This window comes from Fusarium oxysporum, chromosome 7, assembly GCF_000149955.1.
Source record: "Fusarium oxysporum f. sp. lycopersici 4287 chromosome 7, whole genome shotgun sequence".
Lineage (NCBI taxonomy): Eukaryota > Fungi > Ascomycota > Sordariomycetes > Hypocreales > Nectriaceae > Fusarium > Fusarium oxysporum.
In genome coordinates this window covers 1,772,640-1,785,639 of record NC_030992.1, presented here as the reverse complement: position 1 = coordinate 1,785,639, position 13,000 = coordinate 1,772,640, and the positions used below count along the sequence as shown (strand labels likewise).

At 49.3% G+C, this 13,000-nt stretch overlaps 3 protein-coding genes across 3 annotated transcripts in view; 2 read left to right on the top strand and 1 right to left on the bottom strand.

Moving 5' to 3' along the window:
- Window positions 1–1,974, top strand: FOXG_05293 (protein Ras-2). The gene is made up of 2 exons (XM_018383496.1): window positions 1–600; window positions 667–1,974. Exons 1-2 carry the CDS (start codon window positions 496–498, stop codon window positions 1,267–1,269), a joined length of 708 nt encoding a protein of 235 aa, XP_018240434.1. The 5' UTR covers window positions 1–495; the 3' UTR covers window positions 1,270–1,974.
- A 2,315-nt stretch (window positions 1,975–4,289) lies between these two features.
- Window positions 4,290–7,557, bottom strand: FOXG_05292 (uncharacterized protein). Its single transcript, XM_018383495.1, has 2 exons — window positions 6,863–7,557; window positions 4,290–6,801 (listed from the first exon to the last, which is right to left on the bottom strand). The coding sequence occupies exons 1-2, from the start codon at window positions 6,915–6,917 to the stop codon at window positions 5,564–5,566; spliced, it is 1,293 nt and encodes a 430-aa protein (XP_018240433.1). The 5' UTR covers window positions 6,918–7,557; the 3' UTR covers window positions 4,290–5,563.
- A 4,265-nt stretch (window positions 7,558–11,822) lies between these two features.
- The window catches only part of FOXG_19023 (chitin synthase), a gene marked incomplete at its 5' end in the record, with an annotated part of 3,208 nt that continues 2,030 nt past the window's right edge, over window positions 11,823–13,000 (top strand). The window contains 2 exons of the mRNA XM_018399188.1: window positions 11,823–11,891; window positions 11,953–12,957. Of these exons, the coding sequence (XP_018240432.1) occupies window positions 11,823–11,891; window positions 11,953–12,957 (1,074 nt within the window). The remainder of the gene's footprint in view (window positions 11,892–11,952; window positions 12,958–13,000) is intronic.

The window sequence follows — 13,000 nt, the reverse complement described above, 5'->3', positions numbered from 1 at the left end:
CTTGCATTCATCGCTACGCATTGATTTGCCTTGCACTGCCGTCGACCCCCACCGCCCTCCCAGCTCCCTCGTTTTGACGCCTTGACGCCCACCGCCGCCGCCGCCGCTACAAGTCAGCACATACCTACCTAGAGTACAGCATCCGTACCTACCTGCCTCCATTACGTTTTCTGGTGCTGCTACTGGTACTGCCACTGCCGCCGCTTTCGCTTGGTCACAGCTCTTTGCTCCATCAAGCCACCCCCTCCTCCGTCTCTCACCTTCGCCTCTGTTTTACTACCCGTGAAGACGACCTCGACCTCACAACCTCCAACCACCTTGGATATATCGACACTGCATCTTGTGAGCCTCATTACCGACCACCCCCTCTTTTCTCCACCCTCCCCCTCTCCGGTCCGTCGGTCGCTTGGTTCGTGTTTCTCTCCTGCGAGACCCAATCTCTCTCCTCTTTTATCGACTCTACCGTTTGTCGATTTACTCGACGTCGCCATCATCATGGCTGGCCGAATGGTGCTATACAAGTTGGTGGTTCTGGGAGATGGTGGTGTGGGAAAGACAGCTCTTACCATTCAGCTATGTTTGCAGCACTTTGTTGAGACTGTAAGTTAGACATGGCAGTTTTGTTTCCGCTTTATTTGTGACATTGAGTTAACATTTTTGTAACAGTACGACCCCACGATCGAGGATTCATACCGAAAGCAGGTTGTCATCGATAGCCAACCTTGCATGCTCGAAGTACTCGATACCGCTGGGCAGGAGGAATATACGGCACTACGGGATCAATGGATCCGTGATGGCGAAGGCTTCGTTCTTGTTTACAGCATCTCATCACGATCCTCCTTCACTCGCATCAAACGATTTCACCATCAGATCCAACGAGTCAAAGAATCGTGCGCTTCGTCGCCGTCTTATCCCGGGTCTCCTATCTCCGCTGCAAACCCGCAGTTGCCCGTGCCCATTATGCTTGTCGGTAACAAGAGCGACCGAGTCACTGAGAGAGAGGTCTCAACGCAAGAAGGTCATGCTCTCGCCCGTGAGCTCGGCTGCGAGTTTGTAGAAGCTTCGGCCAAAAATTGCATCAACGTTGAAAAGGCGTTTTACGACGTTGTTAGGATCCTACGTCGTCAACGACAACAAGCCTCACGCCCCTCGGAAAGATCGAGCGGTCGGACGCGAACAGGCAACGGAGATGCGAGGGGCGGCGATCGAGACGAAAGACACAGAAATAGGAACAAGGACCGAAGCAAGTCCAAGTGTGTGGTATTATGAGTGGATACGTCCCATTACGGATTGGAAATCTATCAGTTAAGAGGAGGAAAATGAGGCGAACGAGTAGACCGATTCGCCAACGACAACAGGCCAACGTCAAGAAATACGCATGAGGCGATCCCTCATCTCTCTTGACAGAGGATATGCCCAATGATTTGAAGATGATTGGTGAGATACCGTGGGAAGTATGGAGAAGATAAGATCAGAGACGGGCTTTATTACTTTTCTGCGATTTCTAGATGGCCAATTGCCCAACAAGCAGGGCGACATGACGACGCAGCATCGAATGACGAACCAAAGCAGAAGCAGAAGCAGTTCCGCACCGGCGCACGGCGTACGAACAAAAAGAGGCATATTCTTGGGGCGCTAGGTTATCTGTTGACATTTATACTACTATTTGTTTTGCAAATTTACGACCAAAATTTGAATGGCATTCCTCTGCAACCAGCAACCTATCAGCTGGCTCTCACATCCGTGCGGAAACATCTCCACTACTTAATCGAGGGTTTCCATTTACATATGATTTCGGGTTAATCGTCAACTTTTCGGAGATAATATCTTGGTATGGGGTTGGAAATTCCCAACATCAATCAACCCACTACAGAATAGAGCAGCGATAAAAGAATGTCCATCAATCCTGATTCGCATCTCGGGTCATGTTTTTTTTTACTTTCAACTTGCCTTTGGATGATTTCCCGAGTCATTCCGACGCAGTGTCTAACCTCATGAAATTTTGAGTCGTATACAGTGAGTAATCTACATTTGTTTAAGCAAAGACTAGTAGTGGCAGTCACGTCACTATCACGAACAGGTGATATTCGCAAAACCCGAGCTCCTTCTGATAGCCTGGCCCGGACTAGGACCCCGTCAGAAAGGTACTAGATGTTTGTTCTAAGGGGAAAAAAAGGGACCCAACAAAGATGCAACGGCCGATTTCCCCTCCCTTTGGTGTCTTGTGTCATGTTGGCTCACTCACCAAGGGCATGAAAACGGTGTTAGCCCCGTTAGCATCGGCGTACCTTGGCATCTATCGAGCAGGACTCGGAACCATGTTCCCTGCCGGTGGACTTTAAATGCGAGCCTTGATGCTTAGGAAGCACAGAGCTGATCGGAGATGCTATCTCATCTATCGCCATTATACCAAAGGCTACTCCCTGTTGTTGTTCTGACTTTGCTTCAAAAATTCTTGCAACACACGCGGCATAGCCCTACGACGACCTGAATGAAGACAGAAATCCAGTAAAGTAAAGATCGATCTTGATAGCGAAATTGGTGGGGTTTGCTAGTGTGCAAACGTGGGTGGGTGATATGAATGGGGTGTTGTTGCAGTTGAAAATGGACGAGTTCGCACTACGCTACAAGTAGATGTTCAACCACAAAGGTTCCCCATCAGCGATGGAGACGCTGTGGAATACTTCTGTTTACGAGCAGCTACAGTAGCTCATCACTTACTGTCCTTGGCTGGAGGATGGCCATTGTATACACTCCCACGCTTCCCGGGTTATGTGATAGTTATCAAATCATTCACCCCACGTAATTGTCATGAACCATGACACTTCTCAACGACGCCAAAGAGTAAAGCGTGATATAGAAAAAGAAAGAAGGGCTTTATATGCAGCTAGTGATCAACAGCTCGGTTACATACTACCTGGTGCACTGTAGAACAGGTCATTTGAAAGATGGACTGCGTGCCGCGTATGTTTATACCCATTGCGGATGTTATCGCAGTGGCGCTTCACATTTTGTTATGGAAGCATCAACGTCGTGGTTGATACGGACCTAGCTGGAAGTAATGGCTAATGATGATAAAGTAAACCCAACATCCATGACATCAACTTGATATCGAATTTAGGGCTGGGATTACTGAACATGGTCCCTTTGTTGCTAATATAGACGGCTAGTCATTCACCCACAAGAATTCCGATGGTAGAGCTCTAGGCTTTCACAGTGACAGGACAAGTGCCGAACAAAGTTTCCATGTGGTTAAGCCTATGCCGATACTACCGGCCTCGTTTTCTCGAAGAATTGCGCAGGGGCTTCGGATTAAGATCCATGACTAGGACTCATCCTTGGAAGTGAGCCACAGTAGCATCGTGTCTGGTCTAACCCAGGGAAGCTTATGGCGCTACATTAGGATAGGAGAAGCTATGTATTGCGTTCTTTTTTGCAAATCACCTACTACCTATGTATGTATGTCTGTATGTATGGATACTATAGACACGTCGGATAGACTGCTCCCCGAAGCCATTGGGTACCTGCAAGCCGTCCCGTGTCGGGGTCTGGCAGAGGCGGCGTAGAGGCGGACGAGGACCAGAATACAGACAGGCGTCATAGCCGGAGGCTACAGCAGACTAGCAGCGGGCGTTTAAGATGACCCTGAGCGAAAGGGAGCGAGTGGCAGTTACATCCGGCATATTATGACTGTACTTGTTTCTATTACTTGGCAAGCAGTGTACACACATAGTTAATTGCTTGTGAAAAGGACTCAACTGTGACGGGCAGTTCAAGTTAATGGATGGATGCTGGGGATATGCACGGAAGGGGAAGGTCAGCCATCCAAAGGAATCAACCTAAGGGAAGTGGAGGGTGAAGAAACCCATCAAACGTAACGTGTTCGGGGAACAGGGGATGAGAAATTCCGAAGCTAGGGTTGAGAGAAGAGGCAGAATAAGACCAAGGAGAAGCCCTGTAGGAGACAGAAGAGAGACGGCGTGGTTCAAGACTCATGTATTGACACTGAACTTGGGCGAGTAGTAGGGCATGTACCACGCAGTGACAAACTTATCAATACCTTACCTACCTACAATAGCATTGGCATTCATGACAAGCTCCTGGAGCAAACTCGACCACCTCACAAGTCATGTCAAGAGACATTGCCGGATCTAAGGATGCCGATAATCTCGGCCAACTCTGCTAACCAGTCTCGACCAAAAGATCAACATGTTGGCTTTGAACTAGATATCCAGAGTTATGGATACACCCGCATTCGCAACACCTATTTCACTCTAATCCCTGGGGTACAATTGTGTTACGGTAAGGACACGATGTATTCGCCTTGAAGATGTAAGTTTATGGGCTGAAGGGCTACCCAGATGTGATAGGTATTCATTCATGTACAAGGGCATTGTTTCGCGACAGAATGACGGTAAAGATCGTAGGTCAACTAGTCAGTTGAACCAGATGTTTCGAAACTCTTCTCCAATAAACATGTCGAAAAGGACTTAAAACAACTACGCCAAAGACCCATTCCGCTATGAAACTCTCCCTTTCACTCTAGCACGTTTCACCAAGCGACCAATATTCCCCTCGTATAATCCTTGAGAAGCCTGCAAAATTTGATATGGACCACGGTGTCAATCGAATTGGCGTTTTCTCTTCAGCGAGTTGCGATGTAATGGTTGCAATAAAGATGATTAATTCAGTGACCAATAGGCAGCGCTGTCTATCGGCCGAGTCATGGTGATAACCTCACGAGATCGACAGTCTAGGCACGACGATCTTCGGGCAATAGCCTCCAGATTGTGAGGGGAAAGGCCGGCTTTCACATATGTCAGGTGTGACAAAATCCATGCTTAACGTAATAGTACCGACAAAACCTGAAAGTCCAAGGTGCTGGGAAAGAAAAGAATTAACGAATGACCTACAATACCTCTCATCCCAGGTCTGGTCCTACTTGGATTGCAGACTATGGATCTCATTATCACTAAGTAAGGCACCCAAGCTACCGAGCATGGGGCACCATGTGACAATGATAACCAGTCTCGGCATGTTCCCATTGTGTCTTGATTCCTGCGCAGGCATCAATGCTCCTGTCTCTACAATCATTCGCAGTGTATAGAGACAGGCGACGGGATAAATTTCTGCATCCTTTATGTCTCCCATGACAAGGTACTACAGGGCATATTCCAGGTGTCGCAGCAGGTTGAGGGCTCATCAGGGATGGCATCCATCATGGGTACACAAACATATAGAATCATCTCTATTCAATATTCACATAGAGACTTCCGAAGCCTACAGGCATCCCTGAAGCCGTTGCCACGGCCCTCTTTCCAAGACGCCATAGCTGTTACCAAAGTCCCTCTCCGCTATCCTGAATATAAACATAAAAAAGGGTGCCATATCCCGTGACAATTCTGTGTTTGTCTGTCCAATAAAAGTTGACGTGAAGTGAATATAACATAAAGAAAATAAATAAAAGACAGATTCTAGTCCATGTCCCTTGACTAACATTCGGCTAGATTCGTGACATATTCGTGAGGAAGTTGCGCTATATCAGAGTAGAGTGATGCAGCTGTTACTCTTTTGTCGCGTGCTTGTCCCCAAAAGGACTACTGTCTCGCCGCGTAAGAGTCAGAGGCTTGTCATCCTCGCCTACTGAATCTTCCATAACGGCACCAAGGCTAGGGGCCTTGTTTGATTTTTGTGGACTAGATCGCTCTGGGGGGTCCGAGAAGGGACCTTGGTCTACAGAGGGCGACTCTTCAATAACGGTAATGCTTGAATCTCTAGTAATGCGGCCGCTTGGTGTTGTTGGCGGTGATGGTGCCATGGTTGATGACGATGTGTCTGATTCTGACTTGCTTCCCACGTCGACCTTCTTCAATGTTCCAACTTTGACCACTTGTGCACGAGCCTGCGTAGCAGTGTTGGCGCTGTTGAGGAACGTTGAGCCGACGCTGAAGGCACTTGCACCACTCTTGGGCCTGCCGCCACCAAACTTCTCGAAGTCAATCGTCGGGACTGGAGGTGCTACCATGTCGCCGCTGTTGTTACCAACGGACTTGACACTGACAACGGTGGGCTTGGCTCGCATTCCAGTCTGGGCAGGTGTAAGCACCTGAGCCTGCTTTCCATAAATCGTAGAAGCCACACTGGATCGAGGTGCGTAAGAGGTGCGAGCGTATGATGTTCGGTCCGAGTAGCCTGACAGCCCCGAGTAAGTAGAGTCTCGGAGATCGCCAGGAACAAAGAAATGCTGATCGTCGTGTCCTAGGCCCCGGTTGGCCTCGGCATGGTGCATAGGGATCGGTGGGACTGGAGGGACAAGAACGTTTGGCGATGTCGGGGTCGCTCGGTTTGTGACGCCAGGGATATATGCGATCTGTATGATGTTTGATGCTCGTGTGAGGACTGTTGATGCGATTGAGTGGACGGTGTGTGTAGAGTGCGGGCGAGTTCCTCTTGAGGCAGCATCCTTCTCATTCTGAATGGCGTCTGTGTCTTCGATGTATATAGACGTGGGAATCTGCGAACGCTTCGGCTTGATACAGAATCTCCATACTATGTAGGTAGCAATAGCAATGACCACGATACCACCGAGAACACCACCAACGATAGCGCCAACATTTGGACCACCGCCGCCGCTGTTGTTGGAATTGTCCGAGTCCTTTTCGCAGAAGGATGTAGCACACATGGTACAGTCGAGGGGAACGGTGAACTGGCAGACTTCGTTATCTGCACACTTTGGACATTCAAGTTGTGCACCATCATCACATTTCACACAGTCTTTGCTTCGAGGGACAAGCTGGAATGCTAGGGACGATTGTTAGAGGCTGTGAAACTGAACATGTCGGCAACTCTCTGTTTGACTTACCATGGTTCAACTCATCCAGGTTTCTGGCAACGAGGTATCCTGACCTCTCCATCATGGTGACGTCTGTGTATAGAAGACTTTGGAGCTAATGAGATGATATATGATGTTTGGCTGTTGAGGTACGCCGATCGCTTCGGATGATCAGTCAGGCAGAAAGTTGTTGTGGATTATCAACAATGCTTGGCAATATGCTGACTCGAATGGTGATCTGCGACAGGGCTTGGAAGGATATAGAAGGAGAGATTGTGTTTTTTTTTCCCGTAATCGATTGCCTGTATATAAGCACGAGCAGAATAAGTCGATGAATATCCAAAATCGAGTCCGTGATAGTCGAAGTGAGGTGAGTGAGAAACGAGTGTAGGTTCAGAGGCTAGCTCGGATGAAAAGGAAGGCTGGTTAGGAGGCGCAAGGAGACATAATCGACCGGGCGATTGAATCGAACAAGAAAATACGAGAAAGAAAAGCCGGGCTTCTTCTCTCTCGGGATTCGATTCGGTTCAAATCGATGCGTGGCGGTATTGGCCGTCGATGGAGAAATTGATGCGATCGTCTGGGGTTGCAAAGAACGATGAAGGAGCGAAATCAACTGCACAAGCGGGAAGCGGCGGGAGGTGGGAGGAGGTCAGGTCAAAGTAGAGGCACACACACGCACTTGCTTTGTGGTGGGTGCGAGACATCGATTGGAGCACGAGGAGATGGTGCAACAGGGATGTTGATGCTTGACTCTGCCTCTTTCAGCGATGGCGAAACAGTTAAATTAATCGCACTGTATATGAGCCCCTGATATTGTGGCTCGTGGGTGAAGACTGGCTTATGGAAAAGCTTGCAGTATCCCTGCATGATATCCACTAAGCAGTGCTAGAAGCCCCTGAGGATCCTGGCCAGACACTGTCTTAACCAGTCGATTTGGACCTAGATCCAGTGCCGCCCGTTGAGCCATTAATTCAGGTGCCGCAAACCATCAACCGGCTTCAGGTGAACACGAACAAACGGCATCGTGCAGAACCACCCAGTCTATAACGCACCACTCATGAGGTTCTCGATTCTGCTTCGAGGAGATGAGGCAACTTCGGGTCCAAGACTCCAACTACAACGTGACGGCAGTATTAGGACAGACAAACATAAGCCCGTCCGTTATACGTTAAATGCTATAGCCTACCGAACTCCATAGTTACAGCCTGTTTCCCCGAATCCATGCTCAGTGAGTGTAACTCTGGCCAACCATGATACAGAGTCTCAACAGTGGCACGAGTTTGCATACCAGACTTGGGCGGACTCTGTAGAAAACGCATTGTCTGCATCAGACGCGCGTCCCTAAATCCGAAACAACAAACTCCCGATGCAAGAGAAAAAGCTTGCCTCGCCATCGCCCCTCCATCTTCGAGGTTTAGGCTCGATTATTAAGAAGTAACGCTCATAAATGCATTTACGGCGAATTCAATGTGCCCGACTTTTAGCTTCGCCTGTGTAATTAACAAATGTTATCAGCAGGGCCATACCCGTTATTCTTTGGCTATTAATGTCTGGGGCTTCATGTTGGCGGCCTACATCAAATATCACAATTGGCGAATCATAATTCAGCATTGCAATCTGACCTTAGACCTCGCTTCTTTCTTGGCAACATTCACTTATACTTCACCCTGTCGTCGGGTCTTTAACAAAGCGAAGATATCCCTCAGCTCAACCGTTGTGGCATGATCGAGAGCTCTGACCCACTGCAGGAGTCATCATGTTTCTCAATTATGTTATCTGCAGGGGATCTGTACCGATATCTGACTATGATATTAAGATGTTGCAGCACCAGATATGAATTTCATCGTCGGATACTACAGGATGTCAAATCTACGCTTTGGGCGAAACTCGTGAGGTTATCCGTTTTCGTACCCTCGATCCCAACTTCTCGACAGTCCAGTAACTTTGCAGTGTTTTCGGAATCCGAATATGTAAATTCGTTGTTGCGTATTCAGCTTAGTCCTGTGTTCTTGTTTGGATTCAGTCTGTCGATTTGTTTGCCATGTGGTAGTGCGTAATGCTAGACTTGTGTCGGGCGTCTCCAAGGATTTCGCGCAAGACCTAAGTATCTATCGTTATGAGAATGCGAGGCAAGTGATGGATACCCGTGCACAGTATTTACTATGTAAATTAATCATTGACTGTACTTCGTCGTTATTCTCTGCCAACATTTAGTCCGTTGAATAGATATAGTATGTGTTGCTCCGGCACCACACAGTATTGGGGATCTCAGACATTTCATAATCCCTTGCATTGCTAGTCGAGACTCTTCAGGGTAGCAGTCATCGGGATCTTGGCATCCAGGCCACGGGCTTCATTATGTTTCTCTCGTCACTGAATCAGAACCAGCCGATGTCTCGGAAAAGCAACCGAGGATGGGGACCACAGGGCGCTCGATATTGAGGGTACCGGGGATTGTGCTAGGCTAATTGAATGCTGTCGATAGCGAAAGCATTGCTATGTAGTGATCTACTAGAAGATCTCCGGCGACCAGTTTTGCGTTGAATGCACGAGCTCATATCCTAGATGAAGAGATCAAGTAACGAATGTCCAACGAATCTCGGACACAACAAATGCGAACAGCTTGAATAAGCTCGATAGCTGCATGCCTCAACCGTAGGGCTGGGGAGCCCGAGGTTCTCATCGACAGCCAGCTGACGTGAGGACGAAGGATTCCGAACCTTTGCATTAGACGTTGGCTCGGCTGAGAACAACTGAGCTTTAAAGCCCGCTACTTGGTGGCCTTGTCTGTAAATTCACCACAGCAAGATGCAGTCAGAATGGCGGGCCACAAAATCTCACCTTTAACTCGTCCGAGATTGGATCGAATTCAGAACGGAGAGGAACAGGTAACGGACAAGACCGCAAACTATGTACGTACCCTGCCTGCGCCGCAGCATCATCAATGTCTCTAACCAACCAGGCTGAGCAAGTCCAGCCAGTTGTCGGCTCGTTCCAGCTAATTTCAAGTCGCTAAGACAGGACCGGCTATTTTTAGAACATGTGCTTTGTTGTGGCAGATTCTTTGTCGTGTTTCGGACAAAAGACTAACCCAGTCGAGCGTTTTAGCCAAGTAACCTCAAAACAAGGGAGGAATCCTCAGATTGGCCGCAGAGCAACCATCTGAATGTCACCAATCGTGATCTTGCCAGAGATAGGGGATAGAGAGGGGAAGTAACACAAACACATGCTTCTTTTTGAGTAATGAAGCCCGTTTTGTTTGTTCTGCGTTGGCGGTCAGCAACCAAGCACCGAAGCAGCAATTCGGGACATGGTTAAATCTGACTGCTGACGGGTTCTGGCGAACTAGCTGCCATGGCCCAGAAGTCGTGCAGGTGAGCAGGCTTGCAGTAGGCTCAGCAGCTGATGTCAAAGGGAAAGGATCGTAAGCCAACAGGGCTGGGTGCGGGTACTCCCAAACGAAAGGTGATGGCTGACTGGCCTGCAAGTTCCTGAGGGAGCCAGACTGCAAAGCCCGTGCCTTTGGGGGGAAATTAGGGACCATTGCCCGTACCAGACAACGATGCGCAGGGCATGTGGCGGGAGAAAGGGGATGACGATCTTCCGGCAAGTCGGCGGTTGAAGGAAAAGGGGAGTCAAATGGTACTTAACTTGGCTTCTGGAACTTTACGTTCGTCCCCCGCAGAAGCTGCTAAACTATACGCTGAAACAGCAGAGTACTGTGCAACACAGTTAGTACTGAGCAAACGGTAAGCGCCAGGCCTCAGCAGCAATGCAGATGCAAACCTGACAATTCTCAGCTTTAGGCATCGGGCATCTCCTGTCAGTGGCATGCCCCATGGTCTTTGGATGGACAACAATGCAAAGTGCCAGGGTCCCGTAGTTATCTCCATAATCTGTGGCACTCTAGTTCCTCATTTCAAGGAACTTGGTTCCAGTAAACTGTAAGACGGGGTGGGAAAAAAAAGAGGCCGATTGAACGGTGAGCAGACCAACGTAGATATTGCGGTGGCTGAAGTCTTCATTATGAGAGTTGAATGAAGAACCGGCCGTCTTCTCCGCCCTGAAATGTTGGCTGGCTTTGGGATCAATGCTGATGAGATGATCTAGCGGTACTGTACGTACGTTGGTAGCCAGTTACACGTCTATTCGTACAGTGTAGATTGTAGATCTCTCGATAGTTTACAGCCGCAAGCCTCTTGGGTCTGTTCTGCCCTTGGGAAATGCTTCAACGTGCAGAAAGCCAGTAGAGTTTGACAGCATGCCCGTCTCAACGCTCAGCCAGGTTAAAGGATATCTGCGCGTTAGTCGTCAACGGCTGTGAATCGCCATCAGGGAACTCACCAGCCCAAAATGCACTGCAGTCAGATTCTCGTTTCTTAGAGGGCGGGTATCTGATTCTTGACAGGGATGGCAGCTGGAGATGGGATGGATCCTCGCCCCCCCAAGTACCAAGTTATGGCGGAGTGGAGTGGCTCAGCAGGCTTAGCGCGAGATGAGTCCCCTATTCTTACCTCTCTTTCTAAGCTGTGAGCCCAGTCGTGGAGCAAAACGAGATTCGTTCCCAGGGCCTTTCATCAAAACATTTTCTCAGAGGAGAGGAGAAAAATAAACCCTGTCACTAGCCTTCTTCTTTGCCTTCATTATCCCTCTTCCCTCCTATCCTCGACTTCATCCTCCTTATCCTTTCCCCCCCGCTCCAACTATCACCATTCTTTTGAGGCTGGCGCCTCAAGTTTCCTACTGTATCTGTTGACTGTTGCTGGGGCCAAGGTACTAGAGCTGCTAAGCTGCCACTGCTATTCAATAGGTGGCTGCCCGTGACCACCATTCGCATTTCCTTCCTCCTGTTTCAGCTCCTATCTCGACTAGAGAAAAACTCACAACACCATCTTCACTTCGCATCGCTCTCGCGCATCATTTATCCGAAGCTCATCGACTAGAATCCCAACAGTGCTGAGCGCCTACGGGAGCATAACTATTCACCATGGCGTACAATGGCCGTGATCAGGAGTATGGAGGACATGCTTTGCAGGACCTTCCTGCTGGCGGAAGCGTGAGTGCACATTCTTTGTCCATAGCTTAATGCTGAACGACAAGGACTAATTCTTCTCCAGCAGTACCATCTCCCCCCTCAAGAGAACGACGAGGAGCAGGGCCGTGGCCTCTTGAACTCGGGTTACGACCAAGATCGACTTGGCGCCCGCACTCCCCCCGACCGCCCCGTCTCTGCTTACAGTCTCACTGAGTCCTATGCCCCTGGAGCCTCGTCAACCATGCCTGGCCAGGGACCTACTGGATATGGTGATGGAGGCAGCTTTGGTCAGTTTGGTAACCTTGACGCCGCTGCCCCTTTCCCTCGCCCCGACTCTGCCTTCGATCCCGAAGACAGCTGGGTTGAGCGACAGCAGCAGCCTCAGATGGGCGGTGGTCTTGGCCGCTCGAAAACCCGAAAGATCAAGCTGGTTCAGGGTTCAGTTCTGAGCATTGATTACCCTGTGCCAAGTGCGATCAAGAATGCTGTCCAGCCTCAGTATCGCGACGCTGAGAGTGGTACCGAAGAGTTCCATAAGATGCGATATACCGCTGCCACCTGTGATCCCAACGACTTCACACTCAAGAACGGTTACGATTTGCGACCTCGCATGTACAACCGACACACTGAGTTGCTGATCGCCATTACATACTATAACGAAGACAAGGTTCTTCTCGCACGAACACTGCATCACACCATGCAGAACATCCGCGACATCGTCAACCTGAAGAAGTCGACCTTCTGGAACAAGGGCGGCCCAGCTTGGCAGAAGATCGTTGTATGCTTGGTTTTCGATGGTATCGACAAGGCTGACAAGAACACCCTGGATGTCCTTGCCACTGTCGGCGTGTACCAGGACGGTGTTATCAAGAAGGATGTCGACGGCAAGGAGACTGTTGCTCACATCTTCGAATACACCAGCCAGCTTTCCGTCACGCCCAACCAGCAGCTTATTCGACCCACAAACGAAGGCTCACAGAACTTGCCACCAGTTCAGATGATCTTCTGTTTGAAGCAGAAGAACACCAAGAAGATTAACTCGCATCGATGGTTGTTCAACGCCTTCGGCCGTATCTTGAATCCTGAGGTGTGTATCCTGCTCGATGCGGGTACCAAGCCCAGTCCCCGAT